Source organism: Amphiura filiformis, chromosome 9 (assembly GCF_039555335.1).
Source record: "Amphiura filiformis chromosome 9, Afil_fr2py, whole genome shotgun sequence".
Lineage (NCBI taxonomy): Eukaryota > Metazoa > Echinodermata > Ophiuroidea > Amphilepidida > Amphiuridae > Amphiura > Amphiura filiformis.
The window spans coordinates 20,748,351-20,774,146 of NC_092636.1; the positions used below are offsets into that span (position 1 = coordinate 20,748,351).

The window sequence follows — 25,796 nt, forward strand, 5'->3', positions numbered from 1 at the left end:
TGCGAGGGGGTGTATGGACTTCAACTGGAATAGCCCAATGCATTATACACTGTATACGCCAAGCAGTGTCCGAAATAAGGATAATATGGAGGTTGTCCAGAGGATAACTAAAGTATAAATTCTGCTTGTCCTCAAAACATTTTGGTTATCCCCAAAATGTGTCATATTTAAGAGGTAAAATATAGTGGTTGTCCAGAGGATAAGCACATATCTCAATATTGTTGTCCCCAGTGATTTTTGGACAAGAGGACAAGAGGATAAGCACTTATTTCGAACACTGACGCCAAGCAGCTATCAGTCTTCAATTCTAACTCCCATACAATGTTTTTCATACAAAAATGACTGGGCACATTTTTGATTTAATGTTCTTAATCGCTCACGTTTTCTTACACCCTTGTCATCCGGTGGGATCAGACTCGTATGTCAGCGCTGATGTGCGATGTGCCATCGTCATTCTATTGTAGTAAGGACTCAATGGTACTGGCTTTTGTGCTGGATTTTCTGTAACAAGATATGATAGATGAAGATTAATCATAAATGGAACCATGTGGAAAGTCAAGACCAAAACCAGGGCTGTCAACTTTTTGGAATTGCTTGGCGTGAGACAGAGGCGTACCGGGATTTACCGACTCCAATGTTCATTTTGAACCATGATTACTTGAGCCACGGCGCTCGAGAATGTGAAAAGCGAGGGGGGGGGGTAGGAGTAAGAAATTATTCATGACGATGCGTGAGATTTTACTAATTTTTCAGCTCTTTGCGCGAGATTTACTACCTAGGCGTGAGATTTTACTACCTTGGCGTGAGACCGTGAGAGAGTGACCGAATGCGTGAGACTCACGGCCAATGCGTGAGAGTTGACAGCCCTGCAAAACTTCATTGACATAGTATCACGACCAGCTTAGTGTGAGCGATATAAATAAGCACCTATTATAAGAACAAGTTCCGTTCATTTTTATTAACGGTGTCTAAAATCCCAGAAAAAGGAGTCAAGTTGAACCCTGTATTTATAAATCCCAATTAACCCAACCAAGATATGAAAAGTTCTAGCATATAGACAACAAAAGAATTAAGGTACCAGTTATTCACCCATGTCCTAAACAAAGAAAAATATGTCAACATTAACACCAGTACCAGTACCTTTTAGCTCTGATTACAAGACCCATTCAGTGATCCCAGCGAAAGTGTAACAAAATTTAATTGTTTATAAATTGCTTTAAAAAAGTGAAGGATAGGTCATTCAAAATGTCATTTTGTATTTTTCAAAAGAAATATTGGGCAAAAAACAAAGATAGCAGCAGTAATGACAAAGTTGAAGTCGCATTCAAATACACGTAGCTAATTTACATACTGTCAGTATATAAATTACAGATTTCATGTAAATGCCTTATTTTGTCTTAAATACACGCTTTCGACTGAACCACTCTTTTTTGATGTATTCCACATCTCTTTTGATGTATTTCACAAGTTAATGAAGAATGCGACTGGAAATTTTATTAATTAAGGGTTTATTACTCAGAAAATCAAAATTGCAAATGACAAACATGTAATGACTATAGGCACTTTGGTTATGAGGGTGACGATATATGACAATAACAAACGTACCAAAACTGAATTTTGATGATTTTAAGATTGCAAATCACTGAATGGGCCTTTAAGACAAAATCAGTTGAGAATTAAAGAAATTGTGAAGGAACAAAATTTGCACTTAAATATTCTGTCAATGGAAATCTTGAGTAAGTTCTCTTGTTTGAGTAGTACGCTTTGTGTACAAATCAATAGCGCATCCAATGGAGCAATCTGCAATTTTTGAATTTGCATCTTGGATTTTGGATCACCATATCTTTATTTCTTGACTGATTTCAACGAATGAGTTCTTAAATCTGAGCTTAGAGATGCAACTATTGACTGCTGGTTTTAATCATGACCTATTCTTCTTTGTTTAGGATATACAGGGGTAAAGATAACTGGTACCTGAATTCTTTATTTAATTTAAATCTTACCCCACATTTGTTCAAAAACAGATCACATTTCAAATGTATAGTAGTCTTAATTTACGGTACATGCAAAAGGAAGTTCATGAACTTGATCTAAAAAGTTACTCGAGTTTGATGGATTTTGTGTTGGGAGTTACAAAATAAATGCTATTTCCATACAACTTTCACATAAGGAAAAAAGAGGATAAAAACCAAGACAGACAGACAGAAAATAAAATGTAAGAAATTTGACATTCTTGAGCAAACGAGGAGACCATTTCCCAAAATGGACATAAGAAAGTCCCTAAAAGGATACCTGTAAATCGAAATAAAAATGCCGACAACAAAAACCAGCCCGACACCTACTAAACAAACCGAAACCAAATTTTGATTCAATTGGTAAAATTAAACAGCAAAAGGATCCACACAACATCAAGATGGATCTGGGGAATCATTACACATCATTGATTCAGCGGCAAAGGGACGTATGTCCAATATAGCTACTGTGTGTATGATTACCTGGGATATGCACGGATGCAGTCAATGTACAGTGCATGTCATACACACAAGTCGACTGCTCAGTGCTAGAAGTGGGTAGGTGCAATAGCTGCCATGTGTGCTGTCATGTGTAGATGAATACAATACACTGTGTGTAAATTGTCAAATGTTCACAGGGCAGCTATTGCACTTACCCACTTCTGGCACTGAGCAGTCAAAGTGCAATCATACACACAAAAGCTAATGGCAGAGAATGCCACTGGCTTTGAAAAGAATCAACAACAAAAAAATCCGAAAACAGGCCGGGGTCTGAACCACAGGTCCAGGGCATGGGGGTAGTACAACCGAAAGTGGAGTAAATCAGGAAATCAAGTATAAAATGTGTATACGTAGGTCAGCTATAAATATGCAGACCTAGTACAGCGTAAATCAAGTTTGTTTGCATTTTTTTCCTCTCCCAGTGGTTGATTTAAAAAACAAAATCAGAAAATCAATGTAGGCCTACTGTTACCATTATGGTGAAGTGTACACTAATTACAGCTTTGCCTTAAATTGTAATATTGTTTGTAATATTTTTCCAATTTTATTTTTAAATCAAGCACAAATGATCCTAAAATGAATCCTGATCCATACTGAGCACTGTGCGAATAAACCCTTTGGCAAGACTTTAGAATACCTGATGCCACCCCAAAAAATTAGGTTTAGTGTTAGGATTAACGGATTAGCAGTAGGATACTGGGATAGAGAGACAAGACACTATAGACGAATCTCATTTCACACATTCCTACACCTCAATGGCAGCCATAGCTGGGTCCCCGTTGGATATTTTCCACCTAAAATATGAAATGATGCGTCCTGGCAGGGATGTTAAACTCCATTTCATCACCCTTAGACACGTAGACAATAGAATGATGGAAGTTTACAACACAATACAACATAACATTGATTTTTAAGCGGCTTTAATGCACCCAATTGGGCAGTCACAACACCGGTTTGGTGCGCCAGGGACCCAGTCATGGCCGACTAAATTCTGACCATCACTTGGCTCGTGAGATTCGTCTATAGGAACTGCATGCAGAACAGAGTCATTTGGAGAGCCATCAGTGGAGTCCGACTAGACAAGTCGACCTAAGCAAGCCAAGTAAGGATTAGAAAGATTAGTACTAGGACTAGGGTTAGGATAAAGAGATTAGGGTTAGGATTATGGTTGGGGTGGCAATTACTATTCCAAAGTTGTTCCATGGATTCCTTCTTCTGAATTAAACCATTACCAATAAAATACCTTCACTGGGTGAGCAAGCAGTTGCTCTAATCAGCACAATGTCAACAAGATCAAGTACATAGAAAATGCAGATCCTGAAAATAAACAGTTCATCATGAAGCAAATCCAGACATTGACATACATGAATAAGGACATATTTAGGTTTCCACCAACTATTTAGCACATTCCAAGTCCCCAAATAAAACCTGCCACTATTATTTTGTCATATTTTCCTCAGGAAGGCGTGTTTTTCATAGTGCGAATCAAACGTTTTTGCAGTGCAAAATCAATGTTGCTTACGTCACTGCACATACTTACCATTTTGCATAAAGTCCTTCACAAGTTTGACATGTAATAGGGTGATTTATCATAAACACATCACATAAAGTAATTAACCCCTTCATTATGAGATAATAACTCAAAATCTATGCATTGAATTTTTGTTTGTCTCCGCGCACAGTCAGCAAGGACCTGAATAACCCGAATTTTCTCCCAATAGTTGATGGCGCTATTGTACATGGTGGAATAGGGAGTCTGGGTCCTCCTTCTTTTATTCGGTGGTTGTACCAAACAGTAGAAACCAGTCCCAATCGCTAATGCAGCCAGGGTGCCGGTGGTCAACCAGCGGTTGGGTTTTGAAGCCATCTCTTAGATAATACATCTGAGCACGTAAAGGTACATCCTCTACCAATCAGTTACTCAATCCAGGCAACAAAACCCAATTGCGCTCAAATACTATCCTTTTTATATGTAGGGGCATAATACCAAATAATTCACACACAAATCACTTACTTTTTACCACCTTTCGGTCGCCCTCCTGCAGTCTTTGGTCTTCCGGAATGTCCACTTTTGTGCGGTTTATACTTCTGCTGTACGCCTTCCGCCGTATACGCCAAGTATATGTTGGAGAGATCCGATTCGCCATACTCCTTGTTCTTGTCCTTATCTGGAACTGGTGTTTGTTTTCTCATGTTGTTGCCAGTATATGCTACACATTTCTGTCCAACAATAGGTTTTATAAAATGTGTTAATGAATTGCTAATACCATCCATATGTAACGCAATCAAGCTAATTGAGTCTGAGGTCAATCAAAATCAAAATGCAGTTTTCAATTTCATGACATGAGCCATTCTTAGAGCTTTATTTTGCTGAAAACTCCATCATTATACAACTCACCGTTCCAGAGATATGGTAACAGATGATTAAGGAATCGGATAGCAATAACACAGTATTTTTATGGGACCTGAGAGCACTTCAGACACACCAAATTGCATTATGAATATGAGGAATGTCCTGATGATATCAAATTATTTATCAAAAAAAATTAAATAATCACAATTATTTGATATCATCAGGACATTCCCCGTATTCAGAATGCAATTTTATGTGTTTGATGTGCTCTCAGGTCCCACAAAAATACTGTGCAAATGTTGCTATCCGATCCCTTAAAGGCAAGCACAGTAAATGAATATTTTATTCTCAAGGCATAGAAAAGTAGCAAGACTCTGAAAAAATGGGCTGCATCAACAAACAAAAAAACAGAATTAGTGTTATGGTAGAATTAGGGTGTAGAAGTCAGATCATGAGAATTTGATGTCGAAATTAGCATAACAATATTGTTAACCAATAATATTGAGGCACTGTTCAATCACTGTTCTAACTTTGCTCACAATTATCAATCAAGTGTCCTGGTTGGACTGTCATCCCCCTCCCATTCCTATAAAGTTGTGATTGAGTCAACTCACCAGTTGCCATTCTCCAATGTCTTCATTCCAGTGTACATACTGCTCTATCATGGCCTGAAACTCCTGAGGGATGAAGCTATCGATGATCAGCATCTGGAGACGAAGCTCTTGGCTCAGCTGACGGATGTTCTCAAGAAGACCTTCCATCTCTCTCTGGTGCTCTTGTTGTAAATCGGCAACCTGAAACAAAATGTTGGACCCGTGTGAGATGTCATCATCATCGTCACCTCTCATAGTGCTGTCTCAGCTCATCTGCTAAATTTATCGTTGGGCAGGAAAAACATCCTATGTGTCATTGGCCCCTGAACATGTTTAAAGCAAAACCTCCCATGTAACCTCTTGGAAGTATTGTTTCAAACATGTTCAAGGGCCACAAGTACATATAATAGGGTTTTCTTGCCCAATGACGTAATGTAGGATGAGCATGCATGGTTTCTGAATTTGAATGCCTTGTTCACACAGATAATCTTAGCGTCGATTTAGTTTTAAACGTCTCTCTCTGGACACAAACTGGCTGTTTCTGACTTATCCACTGAAAGGGCAAGTTGCTACATCATTGCAAACAAGCGAAAAACTGTCAAAAGGTAGGAAAAGAGTGGTTCTGCAACGACAAACATCTGTACATCAATTCCCCCCCATACATATGCAAACACCTGCATACATGTATACAAGAAAGATGAACACACCTCTGACTTTGCACTCATCAACATGCTCCAGACTTTCTTCAATTTCTTCGTCTTCCCCACAGCCTCTTCTTGTAAATTTGCATATTTCTCTTCGATATCAATCCTCTCCGCCTCTTTCTCCTCCAGTTCCTTCCGCAGGGATTCTTGTTTCTTCACCCGGTCCTCTAGCTCCTTAGCAGATTCCTCCAGGAGGCGCTCTTGCTCCTCGGACTTCTTCAGGAGGTCGACACCACCTACGATGACTTTCTTCTCGATGGCTGAGAGCTTGTCAACCAGATCATCATGCTCGTGTCTAAAAACAGAATTTATTTGTATTACGAAGAAGTTGGGTGTTACTCATTATGTGATCATTTATCAGATGTATGTATCTGAGCAATAAATCAACATTTACAAGAGCCCATCATTAAAATGAACAAGGAAAGTAATATGCTGCTTCTAAATCCTACCAAATTGATCAAATAATTTTCAGCTTAAAATAATACTTTACCACTTACTTTGCTTAGGCTTAAAAAAACTGTTTTTAGCATAAAAGGCCCAAAACAAAAAGAGTAGGTAGGTGCACTTTTGTTTGTTTGTTTGTTTACTCTTCTGAGGGGGAAAGCATTTTTAAATTAAAATTTGTTTAATTTTGGGTGCTTTTTCCATCAACTTTTCCAAAAAAAACACCCATTTCAGAAAATGTTGGTGCTTTTTCCACGACTCCCAACGTTTTATTCCCCCCCCCCCAAAAAAATTAGGGTCGGTCATGTTGCGACAATCAAACAATTACTTTTTAGGCCTTGAGAGTACAAAAAAACAGTATTTATCCCATAAACAAATTTAAAAACATCATGTCATTACTTACTGTGCTTTCTTTAGATCAGTTTCCCTTCTTTCTAGCTCTGCCTGGACTTTGTTTTTATCCTCCTCTTCCATGTCCTTCTTGCTCTCCAGTGCTCTTCTCTCCTCATCAATCTTCCTCTGCATCTCAGCCATCTTTTCTGGGGACAGGTTCTTCTTCCCTAGATGATGCAAATAGTTCAAATGTACAACAGGTTGGCCCGTGTACAATCAGATATGCCTACATCTCACATCCTGTGCTTCATTGTATATACATGTATGTTGAAGTTGAAGATTTATGAGATGCCATTCTCAAAAGAATCAAATGTTATCATCCAGGAATGTGTACCATGTTGTCAAGCTTTGCTCTGTTTGGTTTACCCAATAGACTCCACCAAAAGTAACACAGCCGTTACAAATATGCTTACAGTTTCAAAACTACTAATCGTGTTCAAAATGAAAGATGGTTTATGTACGCACATTATTGATACCCCATTCGCCCAATTTTGTTCAATATTAACAACACAGCAGTATTTTGAAAGAAAAAAAATCCAAATTTATAACTTGCCCTTACAGAGGTCAATGGTTATTTTAAAACGTAAGCATTGTGGTACTCCGCGATAGAGCTCCACACGCACGCGATAATACGCGGACGGACACGCCGTGATTAGTATTATAATAGTTCTGAAGCTAGGTGTATTTGTAAAGGATGTGCTACTTTTTGTGAGGTCTTTACTTCTTACTTACATTATATTTTTTATTTGTTAATAGCAAAATAACCTTCAACTAAAATTGAAGCATATACTACCATTGCTCCTGGGTGGAGAAACGTTACAGTCACACCCTTCACTCACCAAACTTACAACTAAAAGACCTTGTGAGCCAATCCCTCATACTGTTTAGCGTTTACGTCTATCGTGTTACTTCTTTTTTTTTGAGCGAGATTTGATGGCTCGCAAGCATATGTGACGTGTCATGTCAAAAGCAGACACTTTTGGGCAGGATCGTAACGGAGAAATAGCCAAAAATCTGCCCGGGGATTTTTTCACAATTTGGGTTTGTTGCAACTTGTAATGTTACTAATGTTTGAAATATTGTCTGATAGTTTCAGACCGAATATAAGTGGCATCTTGTATTTTTTGAGACATTTTTCAAGGTAATTCCTACTCTCAACATTGTCAATAATGTTTTTAAAGGCCGATATCTCAATTTCCAATTTTATAATACCATAACTTACTAACTCAATATCTTCGCTTAGGAATGTCCGATTTCATTGGGGAAAATGGCATTATGGAGCAAAACATCTCTATATTTAGGATATGTAAAAACCTCAAAATTGATAACCTGCCCAAAAGTATCTGATTCTGACATGCAGGCATGAGACTACACCTTCCTAAAAATAACTGAAAAAACTGAAAATGTGCGTGAAATTGGGCAAAAAGTACCAAAAAGCGGGCTGAAATTAAATAAAGTTATGGAAATTTTAACTATAAAAAAACTGAATTCAGTTTTTAAACTGAAAATTCTCATGCCTGGACATGACACGTCACATATTACGGTGGATTACGTCTGAAAATTAATCTTGCTGTATTTCTCTGAACTAACATGACGGAGTAAACAAAATAGTAACATACCCTTTTTGCGCTTTGGCTTCTTACGTATTTCACCCGTCACTTCGTCAATTTCTTCTTCGCTCTCTTCCGATCCACTTTCTCCAGATCCGGAGGCCCCACCTGTAGAGATCAAACAAATAAAGAAAAAAATTCAAAATATAGTTTCCAATGGCTGCCTCATGTATTTTGTACTAATATTGTTATTTTCTGTAATGAGATACAATGTATACTTAAGGGATCTAAAATGAGCGTTTATTATGCGTTTCGACAGTATTTTTGTGGGACATGAGAGCACCTCAGACCTATCGAATTGCATTCTGAATAATGAAGCATGTCTTTCTGATATCAAATAATTTTCATTTTTGAAAATCACAATATAATACAAATTTTATGACAAATTATAAAAATTTGATATTTTTCAAATTTTGATATATAACAGTCCTCAAGTAAATTATATAAATCTATTGATATATTCTTAAAGTGTGTGTAGCAGGGAGGAAAAGCCGATGATCAATTGCAAATTTTGACCTTTTATATTGAAGATATGGATTTTTTTCCCAAAAATACCTAATTTTTTTTGGTGTTTTGGGGAAAAAAATCCATATCTTCAATACGAAAGGTCAAAATTTTCAATTGATCGTCGGCTTTTCATTCCACCTACATAGTATAAATCATCAGATTTATAAAGTTTACTTCAAGTACTGTTAGCTCTTGAACATAATTTTTTAGATGTGGCTCTATACCTCAAAAAATAGATTTTTCTGATATTTTGTGCAATGATGCATGTTAGGGTGTTGACTACTTGTGTGACTAAAAAAAAATCAAAAATCGGCTCGTTGCCATGGAAACGGCCAAAAACCAGATTCTGTCATTTTGGGCCAAATCGGCACTGAAATTAGTTAAAAAACATGTTATTTCAAGTGTTTGCTGCATCTAAGTCATATAATGCTGGAACATTACATTAAGTTCTTGTAAAGGACATCTATTCATCTGATGATCAGCATATTTAAAGGTCAAAAGTTATTCTTAAGAATGCGTGCAGAGCCCATCTGTCAGGTGTATTTTCACTTTTTCAAAAAATGTCATTTTAGCACCTAAAATATCATCATGAAAACCAACAACCCGGTGTTGCCAGAATTTTGTCCATTCTAGTGTGGATAGTGCAAGCTATGTACTTTACATTTTAGCCAAAATCAGCTTGGGCAAATGTTACTTCTAAACACAGTGTTGCCAGAAAAACCTGTATTTCTGCAAATTGACATTTTGTCAAATTACTCCTTTTTGTCACAATTTTGTGCATTTTAACAAATAGTTTCCTTCAAGGTGATTCCAAACAACACTTTTTCGTCTCTTATAATATCTAAATACTGAAACTCAAAATTAGTGTTGCCAGAATTCTTGCTAAAACACCCAATATTAGCATTTTACTGATAGAATGATTTTTTGTTGATGATTTGATTAGGAAATGCTTATTTCTAATTTCATATATCGAATGTACATAGTATAGATTGTTATATGAATGTTTAAACACCAGAACACAAAATAAGTGTTGCCAGAATTCTTGATAAAACACCCAAAATCATATATATATTTATATGTGGCAATGTGCCACGATCCAGTCCAGTCCACTCAACGCCAAAATTTGGTTTACTATCATTAATATTAATAATAATATCAAAAATATTAACATCATTATCAATAATAATCAAAAATATTAATATCAATATCAATAATAATCAAAAGTATTAACATCAATATCAACAATTATCAAACATAATAATATTAACCCTAGCCATGATATTTTGTAACACGGATTACGAAGTTTTATATTTGGTAACATTGTATAACTATGGGTCTCCTCTATCCAGTGATACCAATAAGTACAAACATTCCCCACATAATGTCGCTATGACATCATAATGTGAGGGCGTCCATGCAAATTTGGGAAATACCAGCTATGTACAAAAGTATAGACAAAATTGATTTTCGCTAAAAATTCTACAAAAATTGATTTTGACCTAATTTTCTCCTAAATATAAAAGGAAATGACTATTTCAACCTAACTAACAAGTAAAAAGTCAGTAGCTTATAATAATTTTACATGAGCGAAATGAAAATCATTGAATTTGGGCCCACCAAAGGATGGATCTACGATTAGCTTAGGTTGTTTGGGCGAAAATGCGCGCGTTTTTTTACAATGGATAAAAAATCTTAGGGGGTTGGTACTTTGTAGTTCTAGGGTTAATATCAATAATAATCCAAAATAAAAATATTAATATCGATATCAATAATGATCAAAAATATTAATATCAATATCGATAATAATAAAAAATATTCACATCAATATCAATAATAATCAAAAATATTAATACCAATATCAATAATTTTCAAAAATATTAACATCAATATCAATAATAATCAAAACTATCAATATCACTAATAATAAAAAAAATATTAACATCAATATCAATAACAATCAAAAATATTAATATCAATATCAATAATAATTAAAAATATTTTAAGATTTTAAGATTGATATTGATATTAATATTTTTGATTAATATTGATATTGATATTAGTATTTCTGATAATTATTCATATTAATATTAATATTTTTGATATCGATATTAATTTGGTTGATGAGTATTGATATTGATATTACCGTAATATATTTGATTATTATTGATATTGATATTAATATTTTTGATTATTCTTGGTATTGATGTTAATATTTTTGATTAGTATTGATATCGATTTTAATTTGTTTGATTATTATTGATATTGATATTAATATTGTTGATTATTCTTGATATTGATGTTAATATTTTTGATTATTATTGATATCGATATTAATTTGTTTGATTTTTATTGATATTGATATTAATATATTTGATTATTATTGATATTGATATTAAAATTTTTGATTATTATTGATATTGATATCAAGAATTTTGATTTTTATTGATATCGATGTTAATATGCTTGACTATTATTGATATTGATATTAATATTTTTGATTATTATTGATATTAAAATTTTTGATTTTTATTGGTATTGATATCACTAATTTGATTATTATTGATATCGATGTTAATATTTTGGATTATTATTGATATTAATATTTTTGATTATTATTGATATTGATATTAATATTTCTTTATTATGTTTGATATTATTGATATTGATATTGATCCAATCCACTAAGGCTTATTAAAGCCATGATTTCTCCGTGTTACAAAATTTAAAATCTGTGTTACAAATTGGATTTTCCGTTTTCCACATAAAGCCCTGAAAAGTTAAAACGAACATGTTTATTTTAAAGTGTATTTTGTCTTACCTTTTATTGTAGTATGGCCAGAGTCTTGCAGCGAAGGCCTAGAATTAATGCTAGAATGGATTGTTTAATGGTTGATTACTGCTAAATGATCACTTTCCTTTGTTTTATTTTGCAAATCAACACAAAAGGTAGACATTTTGCATAGTTTTTCACTATTTTGTGGCATTTTCAAATTTCCGTGAGCAAACCCCGAATTCGGTGGATTTTTCCGTTTTTCCGTATCACAGAGAAATCACGGCCTTAGCTTAAATCACCAGTAACTGTATTGGCAAAATAAGGTGGCTATATCAAATAGAAAACAAAGAACAAAATTAATACCCATATACCTTGACCATAACTTTGCACTAGATAATACTAGAACTGTGGGGTTTTTAAAATTTGAAAACGCTTTTTAGGAAGCTATTGATGATAGTAAACCAAATTTTGACGTTGTCAACTTTAGCGTGAGTGGACTGGATCGTGGCACATATAAATATATATATGAATTTGGGTGTTTTATCAAGAATTCTGGCAACACTTATTTTGTGCTCTAGTGTTTATATTCATATAACAATCTATACTATGTACATTCGATGTATGAAAATTATAAATAAGCATTTCCTAACCAAAGCATCAAGAAAAAAATCGTATTATCAGTAAAATGCTAATATTGGGTGTTTTATCAAGAATTCTGGCAACACTAATTTTGAGTTTAGTTATTACAGTATTAACGAAGATAAAAAAGTGTTTTTGGATTCACCTTGAAGGAAAATATTGTCAAAATGCACAAAATTGTGACAAAAAGGCGTAATTCGACAAAATGTCAATTTGCAGAAATACCGGTTTTTCTGGCAACACTGTATTTAGAAGTAACAATTGCCCAAGCTGATTCTTACTAAAATGTAAAGTACCTAGCTTGTACTTTCCACACTAGAATGGACAAAATCCTGGCAACACCGGGTTATCGATTTTCATGATGATATTTTAGGTGCTAAAATGACATTTTTTGAAAAAGTGAAAATACACCTGACAGATGGGCTCTGCACGCACCTTAAGAATAACTTTTGACCTTTAAATATGCTGATCATCAGATGAATAGATATCCTTTTACAAGAACTTAATGTAATGTTCCAGCATTATATGACTTAGATGCAGCAAACACTTGAAATAACATGTTTTTTAACTAATTTCAGTGCCGATTTGGCCCAAAATGACAGAATCTGGTTTTTGGCCGTTTCCATGGCAACAAGCCGATTTTTGAATTTTTTTTAGTCACACAAGTAGTCAACACCCTAACATGCATCATTGCACAAAATATCAGGAAAATCTATTTTTTGAGGTATAGAGCCACATCTAAAAAATTATATTCAAGAGCTCTTAAATATCAAAAATATCAATTTTTAATGATTTGCCATAAAATGTGTATTAAATTGCGAATTTCAAAAAATCAAAATTATCTGATATTAGAATGACATTCTTCGTATTCAGAATGCAATTTGATAAGTCTGATATGCTCTAATGTCCCAGAATAAATACTGTCCAAACGTTCATACCCCAGCCCTTAACTTTGCAATTACTTCTTATAGAAAGGAATATTATTTAATCCAGTTAGGGTTAAATAATCAAGGGTTAAGTTTAGGGTTAGTTTAGGGTTGGGATTAGGGTTATGATTAGGGTTAGGGCTAGGATTAGGGTTATGATTAGGGTTAGGGTTAGGATTAGGGTTCGGATTAGCTTACACAAAATAATGACATGAAGGATCGACCGTAATGTTGAAGTCTAAACTCTTTCATAATTTAAACCAAAAACTTTGCATTAAAGGTGTTTAGGCACAAAAGAAAATGTTGTTCATTAGGCAAAAAAAAAAGGTTTTGTCTCAAAGCTCACGAGTGGTTTGAAAACAAATGCGATTTTTTTTTATTCCCGACTTGGTATTTTTATGGTATTTTGAGAAAAAAAGGCTGATTTTCGCCAAATTTTCCGGTAAAAAAATTTACAAGCTTTGAGACAAACCTTTTTTTTTTTGGCCTTAATAAGTTCAAAGTTTTGTGCACTTTCCCCCCAAAGACTTACCGCCATCCCCAAGCTGTTTCTTGAGTTCCTCAATTTCATTCTGGAATTGTCTCAGCAAAGCATCTTTAGGGTCCTCGTTAATCTTGGCCTTGTTCTTGATGTTCTTGGCTCGATTTGCGTATCTCAAGGTGCTGATAGTTTCGTCGTAGTTATACTCAGCTGGACCAAAGTTGGCACACTGTTATGATATGTGCAAGTAAAGAAAAGAAGGGAAGACGTAACATGACATAATACGCTATAGCAGGGGTGCACTACATACTATTCACAGCAGGCCACTTGTCAGCTTGAGATAGGCAATGGAGGGACACATTCTCCACAAACACCTCTCGAAAAATATCAATATGGGTAGAGCTTTTACAAAATCCAGTCTTTTGTCAAAGTATCTACATGTATGCCGGCTATGACATACACTTGTGTCATTAGGGCCACCTACCACTATACGCTGGCGAAGTTACGTAATAATGCTGATCACTTGCACCTGTAAGATTAGTATCTTTGAAAAGACCAGTATTGTATTCAACCTATAATTGCAGACATACACAGGTGATGAGTGTAACCTGCTTGTAGTGCAGCGTGATATGTTCAAAATTGTTTTCACCTATTGCTATGGTAATTAATCCGATTAATTACGTAACTTCGCCAGCGTATAAATGTTACAACAGAAAGGATTAGCTGCATTATTGGTTTCGCCCTTCTAGAAATGTTGCACATGCTAGACTGATTTGCCCATATACCTGTGCATTCACATTTTGAAAAGTGTGGTATTTTTGTCTTGGTATGTAAACCTGATAACTGTATAACAACAAAAGTATACTGCTCTGACTGCCTGGTATTTGGGGACGTGTGTGTCGGAAATGATGTGTATGTCGAGGTAGACTTATGGTAAATTTCTTGCAACAGGTCACTTATCACAAAATTACATCCTATACCATATTTCGCCCTGATGTGGCAGTGACGTCAATGTGTTGAGGCAACCGTTTCGCGTGTGAATCTATACAGCGTTTTAAGCATGTGTATGCCAGCGCTTTGAGCGAATTGAAGCTGCGCCCAATAATTAAAATGCCATCATTGCCACATCATGGCGAAAATGGTTTAGATCATATTGAGATAGAGATGCAATATGAAAGAGGTCTCTACAAAGCTATATAAACAACAGAAACAAAAATTCTTTACCATAACGGTTTTAGCGTTTCCACCCAGCGAGTCCTGTAGTAATCTGGTCAGCTTTGAGTTCCTGTAAGGTATATGTGTGCTCTTGCCATCTACCAGCGACGAGATAACATTACCAAGTGTTGACAGGGATAAATTGATCTTGGTGGCCTCCAGAAGACGCTTGCCAGTGGCACCTGTCTTGGACTGCCTCTCTGAACCCTGAAAGGTGAAGAGTGTTAAAAGGTTTTTTTTATAAAGGATTAATTAAAGTGATAGTAAAAAAAAGTTATCAATTATTATTTTTCTGCCATTGCTGTTCTTGAAGTGATACTAATTTTCAGACATTTTCTATAATTTCATTATTTACTGGTCACTTTATATGAGAAGAGAGTTTTTCCCTAATATTTCCCTGAAAAATTTCCAAAATTCCACAAGAAATATTTCCATTTTTCCAAGGGTAGAGAGCGTGACCTAACGGTTAGGGTATTTGCCTTTAGTGCATGAGGTCCCGGGTTCAATTTCTGGCGGTGGTGATTTGCTGGGATATTGACTTGGGGAAAAAATGTCAATAAATTAATTGGCAACCTCTGTGGATGAAATTCAGACTTCCACTTTCCCCATGGTTCATTTAGAATTGGGTAAATGAATCATGCAAGTACTCTGTCCTTCGGAGGGGACGTTAAGTCGTTATTCCTGTGTACCTGTACATGTATCTGGCAGTCAGTTCCGAAAAGAGTATGGTGTTAACCCTGACTGTCCCCAACCCATCCTGGTGTTCAAATGGACCCAAATGGAAATAAGCTTCAATAGAGGCTTTCTTGGGTTATCTAAGGTTGTCAAAACCTGAACAAATCAAATCAAATCAAGGGAAGGCAAGATGTGGTTACAATAAAACAACTGATATACTGATAGATACACAGGCAACTTGTATGAAAATAATCACCTCTCTGCTCCCGTTATACCCAACTTTTCTTCACCATATGTGACCATCCTCTGCTAAACCAGGCAAAAAACTGCCCTCTGGGGTCACTCAAATTTTTCACTGTCTGGAAAATAGATTTTCATTATCCCCAGAGTGGCTGCGAACCCTGTTAGAGAACACAGGCTCTATAAGATGTGTAAACAATGTGCTGCTCAAAACAATCGAATGCAACAATGGACTGATCTTAAGGGGGTACTACGCCCCTAGCCTCTTTTTTGCTTATTTTTGCGTTTTTCTCAAAAATTAAAGCGCATTGGTGACAAGTAAGATATGTAGCAAGGACTACAACTACTGCACTGAAAATTCAGCAACTTACATGTAAGGCAAGTAGTTATTCAAATATTGGTTTTCCCTCATTTTTGACTTTAACTACACAACTGTTGTCTGTGCTGAAATCAAATTTCCAGTGCAGTAGTTGTAGTCCTTGCCCCTGTAATATACATATGTAACTTGTCACCAATGCGCTATAAATTTTGAGAAAACTGCAAAAATAGGCACAAAATTGGGCAGGGGTGTAGTACCCCCTTAAGTCCAGGCATGAATCTTGATCAAACATTTTGTTTTATTCTACTTTCATCTACATGTATAGAGCTTTTTTCTCTTGCTGTTGCTCAATCGTAGAATCAAGCTTCCTGCCACAATCTGAAATGCTTCAAACATAAACGCTAAAAACCCGAGTTCATTAATCTCACCTTTGTATAACATTTGGTTCTTAATTCAAAACACTTTCTGTATTTCGCATGATATGGTTTGTCGGTGTCATATATTTATTTTCTTGCTTGTTATATTTTTGCTGTTTTGTTTTTTGCTAACTCTAATCCTAATCCTAATCTCTTAGTCCTAACCTTAATCCTACCCCTTATCCTTACACTAATCACTAACCATAATCTTTAACCCTAAACCTACTCCAAAATCTCTTCAGGGGGGGGGGGGGGGGCGGCAGAACGCAGTGATAATTAACTTTAGCCAAATACTGGCATCTACCATGTTATGACACACTACTTCTAAAGTGAAGTGTAAGGCAAACACCAAACATGGACTGGCTTTGCATAATATCAACTTCGAGAAGAGTCCTGAGGGTCTGCTTTAAACTATATCCATACTTGATCATTGAGCAACTCACCGCCAAATCAACCATGTGTAATTTTCCAGCCCTAACATGCTGCTGCTTGTCGGCCCCTTTGTCACTACGCTCTACTGTTATGGTGAATATGGCATGTGATCTTGAGCTGTGTTCATTCATCTGGGTTGCACCAACTGAACCTGTAAGGGGAAAAAAGACGCAACAGTTATCGTTGGGTGTATCGCATAGTGACATACAGTGAATTTTGTAATTTTCCTTTTATTCGATTGATTTATTTTAAACAGCAGATTTTCATTCAAATATTTCAAGTCTCAAAACCCACAATTACCGGTACCTAATAAATTAATTTGGGGTATTGTACAAAAATCCATAAATATGTTCTTACATAGTGGCGTCTTTACTCTGTCCGTCATGAAATTGCCTCTTCTATTGTATAAACCTATCAGGAAAAAGCGGTCATATAGCATGTGGTGAATTAAAACAAACAAAATGAAATTAGTACTTACGATTTTTATTGCCAACTGTCATGATTCTATCCATATCATCTGCATTGTTGACAACAAAGGCTGACAGATCTTTCACATAAACTCCTATGTCCGGCCTTTCTTTAACCTATCAACAAATGAGAGTAAAAAAATAGGAAAAAGTGTATGATTGCAACTAATCCCCAACTCGAACAATACACTTCATGCACCATTTATTGCATAATTGTGGTGCCGTGATTATTTCTGTTACTTCTCATAAGTTTTGAGAATAGCACTGAAATTTCATTAAAATGACTGAAGATTTTGACCACCAAAAGATTAAAATCACTGCATCTAAAACCCTAAAGGTGAACAGTTCCTTAAGGCAGCTGTGTACTCTCAGACATGCATGTATAATTTTATTACGTATTTCTTGGCCATGGTGGAACACTGAGCAACGCTTGTAGCTTCACGAAAACACGCGAGCGTACATCGCTATCGACAAGCGAATTTGACCTCGATCGTGTGCATGTACATTAAATCTGTGCATGCACGGTTAGATTAAGTTCACTACCTATTTCACAGATACGCATGGATATTTTTTTTTTCATGTTTTCTAGTTTCGAGAGCGGGACCGAGACTCAGGCTAGCAAATGTCATGTGCCTCGCGTTGCGCAGCTTCGATAAGCAATGCATTTCATTCACCAGAAAAAGTTGCAGCATGCCGTCAAAAATATAAACAAATAAACAGACGTCGTCTGCTGCCCAAACGATGACGTAACGACCATTTTAAACATACAAAGACATGGTTTAGTAAATAACTAGTGTATTAAAATGTAATAAAACATACTTTGCGTTTGTATCATATTTTTCTGTGTGTTTTCCTTTTTTGACCAGTATATTTGAACAAATTGAAAAAAATGTGGTAACAAGGTCAAGGTCAAACCACTTTGGTTTAATGGGGGGTGGGAGGGTTCAATTCCCCCATATTCAGGCAATCAAATGACTCTGACCCCCTCAAATGAAACCCCAGACCCCAAACACAAGGAATTTCCCTTAATATTTTGTTGTTGTCACATTTTCAATCATCACAATGAGTCAAGTTCACCTTGCCCCCATGAAATTTATTAAATTTAAAGACCCCACTGGAACATACCCCCTACTGCCCCAAGACATATGAAAAAACCCTATTTAATTCACATTGACTGCCCCTGGTTACGGATGGTGTCATCTTTTATTTACAGTCATTCAGTCAATTAATAAAGGATTTATCTTGGATTAATCAACCCAAAGATGTCAGTCGGCACAAGTGCATCACTGTGCAAGCAAGCACAGCAAATCATATCCAATGTATGGGATTATTTCTTAACAAAGGAAGCGGAGCAGCTAAGCTTTGGACTTCGAAAGATAAGAGTGCTATCCAGAACACTATGGAAGCAACCGGGATTAAATCTAGGTCAACCCTCTACAAGATTAGAAAACATGGACCTAAATCTCCAGTGAAAAGAGGACCCAAAAGGAAGCGGATAGTCGACAGCGTAGATGATTTTGATCGAGGTGTTATCAGGCGGCTAATTAGCAATATGTACATAGAGAAGAAGTGGCCAACAATTAACTCAATATATGATGAGGTCAAGATTGCAATCAACTTCCAAGGTAGCAAGTCATCACTAAGAACAATTTTAAAAGACATGGGCTACAAATATAGCAAGAGGCCGGAAAGACTTGTTAAAGAAAGGCCAGACATTGTTGCCAAAAGACACGACTACCTGAGTAAAATGAAACAAATTAGACAGCTTACCAACTGCCCTGTCGTGTATTTAGACGAAACATTCCTCCACCAGAATCATACAAAGTCCAAATGCTGGGTAATTGCTGGATCAGGAGGATTTCTTATTCCAACCGGAAAGGGAAGCAGGTTAATTATTTTGCACGCTGGGTCAAAAGAAGGATTTGTTGAAGATGCTCTCCTTTCATTTCAATCCAAGACGGGATCTAGTGATTACCACGATGAAATGAATGGCAACGCTTTTCTGGAATGGTTTACCCATCAATTTCTGCCAAATATACCCCAACACACTGTCATCGTCATGGACAATGCACCTTATCATTCAGTTCAGGAGGAACGAATACCGACGATGAACACAAAGAAAGCCGAAATGCAAGAGTGGCTAACAGCTCAAAATGTAGATTGGTGTCCAACCATGATCAAGGTGCAGCTTTATGCACTTATTCAGATGCACAAACCAAGGTGTACGAAGATGGTCATTGACGAACTGGCAAGATCCCATGGTCACTATATTCTGCGACTGCCCCCTTACCATTGTGAGTTGAATCCTATCGAACTGATTTGGGGGCAAGTCAAAGGTGACGTTGCAACAAAAAACTCAACATTCAAGATGGTAGACGTTAAAAAGCACCTTGAAAATGCACTAGCAAATGTAACGCCTGAAAATTGGGCTAAAGCCGAGCAGCATGTCATCAAACTTGAAGAAGAAATGTACAATAATGAAGTCAGAATTGACACAACACTACCGGAGGACCAATTGAACAGCTTCAGATTCCAAATTGAAGTCGACGATAGCAGCAGCGAAGAGTCCGACTCGGACTCTGAAGATGACGATGCCTATGCCAGTGCACCAGAGTTCCCCGCTTGGAGTTTGAGTGAAGTGTAATGTAAACAGGTAAGTCAGATTATAATTTACAAATTGTCCTTACAATTACATGAAATTCAACATGCATGCACATGATCATCATAGGGTAGTGCGCTTGTACACAATGTTTTTCATGATTTACTTCATTGATTTTGAATAGTGCAAATCCTCGACCTGCTGACCAGTCGAGTGCGTGTCGCATAAATAATCCTACCTGCAAAAAGCAGTCATTTCTTCTGCACTGCAAGTGCAAGTTGAGCTGCTCACAAATACACAATATGCAATCGATCCAAGGTTTATCAAATCAGTTTGTTGGTTAAACAACAAACAAAAAATCAACTCGACGAGGCATGTTTGAACTGCATTCTCATGATTCTTGAGCTAGCTCACTCACTCAGATCCGGTCAACTGCTTCGTTTTCTCGGATTTTACAGCATATCATAGCACATACACGTTATGATAGTAATCCCAATCATCATCGAGTGCTCATAGAAGCAGAAACATATAATATGATCCATGAATTGGTGCAAATATTGTAAATGATCCATTAAATTTACGCCAACATCGCGGTAAAATTATTTACATCTTCCACATGTCTCTGTACTGTACGCCAGCCGTATATCGGCCTGTATTTTAAAGTACGGCGATGTACGTGATGACCTCTGTCAACTAACCAATCACATAACGGCAGGGTTAAGGTCATCAATGATCGAGGTCACTGCGCCGTACAGTGTATAGACGCTTAGTACGCTACATGGACGCAATAGAAGTGTTCCAGGTTGGCCAAGAAATTCGTAATAAAACAGTAGTAAAAGTACAATAACTTTGTAATTATTCGCGCAAGACATTTTTATAAAGGCAAGACATCAATGAATCTTAATATAAATATAGATTTGGTGTAAAAACAACAGTTATGAAGAAAATCCCAAAAAAGTGAGTTTTTGGCAATATATGTTCGGTACATCATAACAAAAAAACGCTCTTTCCAAAATATTTTATTTTGTTTTTATCTCAATCTTGAGGCTCCATTCCAAAAACGTTTTTTTTAGTTTTTGATATTGGCCTTATTTTTTGAGATATTGACCATATAAGGCATCAAAATGAACTTTTAAAATTCACAAACGCATATTTCCACAAAATGATGCCTAAAATCGGAAATAGACCAAAATATAAAAAAATGGGAAAATCGTTTCTTGAGTCAATCATGCTTCATACGATGATCATATTTGCTTACCTATAGATGCTGTATTTATTGAGTTATCGTGTACCTAAATCGTCATTTTACCGAGAAAATGAACATTGAAATAATGGCTGTTGAAGTTTAAAGTGGTCACATTTTGCACTTTCATCGAATCTCACATGAGAATGCGGCAGTTTTCGTTTTTCTACCTTACATTACATGAACATCGGGTAAATCCACGGCCCCTTTTGAGCGTTTGAGCGAAATCCATTCATAACTTGATATTTAAATCGGGGGAAAGAACTTGAAAAAACCCCACATTTTATCAGCTAAAACGGAGCCATTTGACCACTAGGTTTTTGTGAAATTAGTGTATGCGTAGCGTATTTGTGCGTTAATAAATTGCGCGATACGCAACGCGATGCGTTGTTGCGCGTATGTACCCTGGCTGGTACAACAAAGATTTTCTTTCCTTTTCAATTTCAAACACGAGTGGAATAGTGAAATAAAATCCTTAAAATATTGCAGTTGGAGTTTACAAATCTGGATTTTCATTCTTTGTATTTATAAAAAACATAACAAAGTACAAAAATATCAAAAAAACTCAATTTCACGAAAGAAACAATGTCTATAGTACACAGCCGCGTTAAGGGGGTACTACACCCATTGCATTTTTTTTTTGCATTTTGTGAAGAAATGAGAAACAAAAATTGGACAAAATGATATGCCAAATGAAGGGGCAAATCTTCTCGTTCTATTGGTGGCATCAGTATCAATGTAGTTTACATGCTTTTAAAGATAGACGCCAAAAAGTGGTACATCACGTACCAGTTTGCAATGGGTGTAGTATCCCCTTAAAGAACTGAAGGCAAGACAAAAAAATATAAGCCTTACTACTTAGTACTAACCTCAAGCCTCTGTTGCTGATTCTTGCCCAAAAGATCCCGTACTTCCTCATTGTATATTTCTAAATAAGATACCCGCACTAAAAATCTGAAATAACAAAACATCACATACCCAATCAACAAGGAACAATTGAAATCATATTAGGGATTATGTTTCTGGGTCACTTATACTTGCAAGGAAAAAAATCTTGATACTGTTTCCATCTCATGTGATGCATTTGCATCATCATGTGAACAGTCATTTGGCCACAGAAAGCTTGGCCGGTAAAGCTATAGACCCCTGTGGCAAGGTAGGCCTGTGCACGTGTCTGGCACCCGAGGAGTTAGTGGCACATGTAGTGGGCTGTCCAACTACAGGCAAGTTACATGTACAGGGCAAAAGTTGCAGTTGGATTGTGAAAATTGTCTTCTAAACCTGATTATTTGTAAGTGCAATGATGTGCATCTAGGCATGGTAAGTTGCAATTTTTGGCCACTCAAAAAGGGGTTGTCCTCCATTTCACTCTCTCACTCTCTTTTCCACTCTTTCCACTGGGTGTTTATTTAGAGAGTACAGAGAGCCATAGTATATAATGTCCCTGTGTTGTGACTTGTGGCAGTTCATATACTGTTTGAAGATAAAATTGAAAGAGTTCTGTTAGAACAAAGAGTGTGTTAGAAATTGATAGGCCCATCAATCATGCTTACCTTACTTCTTCACCAGCTTTTGCAATCTGTCCAAAGATATGTGCAAATGAGTTTGGAATGATTCCTCTCAGCTCTGGCTGAGCCCTGACACCTTCCATTGTAAAGGTCTTGCCTGTCCCGGTCTGACCGTAGGCAAAGATGGTTCCTGGGTGCAAAATAAAGAACATTTACAATAATGATATGTGCAAATGTGTTGGGAATGATTCCTCTCAGCTCTGGCTGTACATGACACCTTCCATTGTATTTGTAAAGGTTTTGCCTGTCCCAGTCTAACCGTAGGCAAAGACGGTTCCTGTGTGCAAAATAAAAGAGCATTACAATAATGATATGTGTAAATGAGTTGGAAATGATTCCTCTCAGCCAGAGCTTTCCATTGTAGTAAAGGTTTTGCCTCTCCCAGTCTGGCCGTAGACAAAGGTGGTTGGTTCCTGGGTGCAAAATAAACATGCATACATACAAGTCATTGTATATGTCTCAAAATTCAATAGAACATCTTGCTCCTTATTTATCTTGACAGAATATGCTCAATAATAATAATAATGGAGAATTTTAAAAAGTTCAATTGCATGGTCTGCTATGAAGGGAACTCCTTGATATTTGTCACTGTTCACTGTAGCAGAAAAATAAGGTATTAAAAAGGTATACCATTCAGCAAATTACTTCAGCGGTGTTCGTCTGCATTGTCTGCTTATCGCGTAGGTCACGTGTTGCTACACAGCTTGACCAGCGAATGAGGTACCGGTACCGATGTGATGGAAGACGTGATTCAATTAGCTAATCAGAACCACACTTCTGTATACGCCATAAACTGCACCAACTTGGCAGACCGCTGAAATTCTCTGCCGAAAACTATATACATGTAGCAAAGAACAAGGCTAGTCAAAAAGTGCATATGTATACAAGCTTACCATTGTAGCCTTCCATGACAGCATCCACAATGGGTCTTGCTGTCTGATTGTACACATCTGTCTGTTTACATCCTGGTGCAAACACCGTGTCAAACGTAAACGTTTTGGGTGGCTCTCCTTTTGGTGCATTGGGATTCGTTATTTGTACCTGACCTCTGACCTCATCTATCATGGCTATGGATTTGAAGCCCTGTCCCTTTTCTTTTTCGTTCAGTGGCCGGCATCTTACCACCACCCTCACGCAATCGTCCGTCCTTGATTTGTCACTCTGTAAAAAGGAAAATATAGGAGGTTGAGGTTTACATGTGTTCAGCCTTTCAGGGGCCAATGACAGGTTTTTCCTGCCCAATGATGATGGCAGATATGGGTAAAGTCAAAAATAATGGCACCGTTTGGTTTTTGATGCCTGCTGTGCAAATGTAAAGGACCAGCATAAAAATTCATCTTTCAAAAAGTGTGTTATGATTTTCTCTAAAACCACAGCAATTTGTAGTGTCATAGCTGTCATGTAAAAAATAATATGCCCAATTTTCTTCCCCATAGGGTCAGGAGTGTTACACTTTAGCGTGACAAGAAAAGAGGTACTTGTTTTTTAATCATGCACTGTAAAAAATATACAAGTTGCAAAGTGTTGCATGGGTTTTCATGGTATTTTGTGAAGTGTCTGCTATTATTAAGTACCAAATTATTTCATATTAGTCGCTTAATAGTCTACTTAGGAACATGTGAAGACTACATGGTGCGAAAAATAAAATATGTTCCAAAAATCACTTCTCGCCAGATTGTGTAGCATTGTAAGGTTATGATGACACTAATAATCTATTTCAGTCTGTTTAAAGTAAAAGCAACATTTGGGCCAAACTTGGAAAAAATAAAACTTGCATGATATCAAAACCGTTTTCTTTTTAGAGCGGGTTGAAAAGAGAAATTTTGTCTCGTCAGGAGTGTTACATCAGAATTCAACTTGATTTTTTTCATACACCAAGTTGGCAATATTCATACATTACTTTTTATTTTATTAGTGCATTGGGATAGGAACTCAAAAACAAGAAAAATATTTGCCATTGCTTGAACATGTTTGCTACAGCTATCTAAATAGTCAATGTCAGGAGTGTTACACAGAATTAATTAATTGGCAATAATTCAAATTTCTGAAGAAATTACCAGTCTGTTGGTGTTCTTTTAGCCCTGAAAATATATTCCTGAAGCCAAACTACTGCAATCATGATGTAAAGACCTTCATATTCAAGAAATATGTACATAAAACATGGTTTTCATAGCTCGACCAAAATGTTACACTCCTGACAATCAATTGTAAGTAATATAGGCTCAACAATAAATTTGAACTAATGTAATTCAATTTTTTGCCCCTTTTTGAGATAGCCATAGATAGTGTCACCAAAAAATTACAAAAACTACTTTAGAAAATGTGATTTGCAAATTTATATATTTGAGGCTATACAGTTACTGTAGCAAAGTGTCAGGAGTGTTACAAAAACATGTAAGCTGGGCTCGAAAAACAAAAATGAACGTAAATCACCTAAATTCTGTGCCTTTTTTGAGAAGGCCATAGATGTTGTCAACAAAAAATTACAAAGACTGTTTTAGAAAATGTAGTTTATAAAATATTTCAGGCCATACAGGTAGTGTACAGTGTCAGGAGTGTTACACAATGACACTACTTTGATGGATCCTTACATCAATTTGAAGAACAATGTGATGCTAAAAACTTCAACACAGTTTTTGCACATCATATTGCATGATATAAACTTAAACAGAAAATAATTCAAGAT

The 25,796-nt window shown here is 36.2% G+C and overlaps 1 protein-coding gene across 1 annotated transcript in view; it reads right to left on the reverse strand.

Moving 5' to 3' along the window:
• Positions 1 to 286: 286 nt before the first annotated feature.
• LOC140160734 (kinesin-II 85 kDa subunit-like) overlaps positions 287 to 25,796 on the reverse strand; it is a 40,292-nt gene continuing 14,782 nt past the window's right edge. Inside the window, exons 2-14 of the mRNA XM_072184032.1 lie at positions 24,004 to 24,271; positions 23,096 to 23,240; positions 22,412 to 22,496; positions 17,712 to 17,817; positions 17,245 to 17,384; positions 15,161 to 15,358; positions 13,988 to 14,165; positions 8,620 to 8,718; positions 7,011 to 7,167; positions 6,167 to 6,458; positions 5,481 to 5,660; positions 4,528 to 4,733; positions 287 to 501 (exon numbers count right to left, since the gene is read on the reverse strand). Coding sequence (XP_072040133.1) covers positions 456 to 501; positions 4,528 to 4,733; positions 5,481 to 5,660; positions 6,167 to 6,458; positions 7,011 to 7,167; positions 8,620 to 8,718; positions 13,988 to 14,165; positions 15,161 to 15,358; positions 17,245 to 17,384; positions 17,712 to 17,817; positions 22,412 to 22,496; positions 23,096 to 23,240; positions 24,004 to 24,271 — 2,100 coding nt within the window. The 3' untranslated portion in view covers positions 287 to 455. The remainder of the gene's footprint in view (positions 502 to 4,527; positions 4,734 to 5,480; positions 5,661 to 6,166; positions 6,459 to 7,010; positions 7,168 to 8,619; positions 8,719 to 13,987; positions 14,166 to 15,160; positions 15,359 to 17,244; positions 17,385 to 17,711; positions 17,818 to 22,411; positions 22,497 to 23,095; positions 23,241 to 24,003; positions 24,272 to 25,796) is intronic.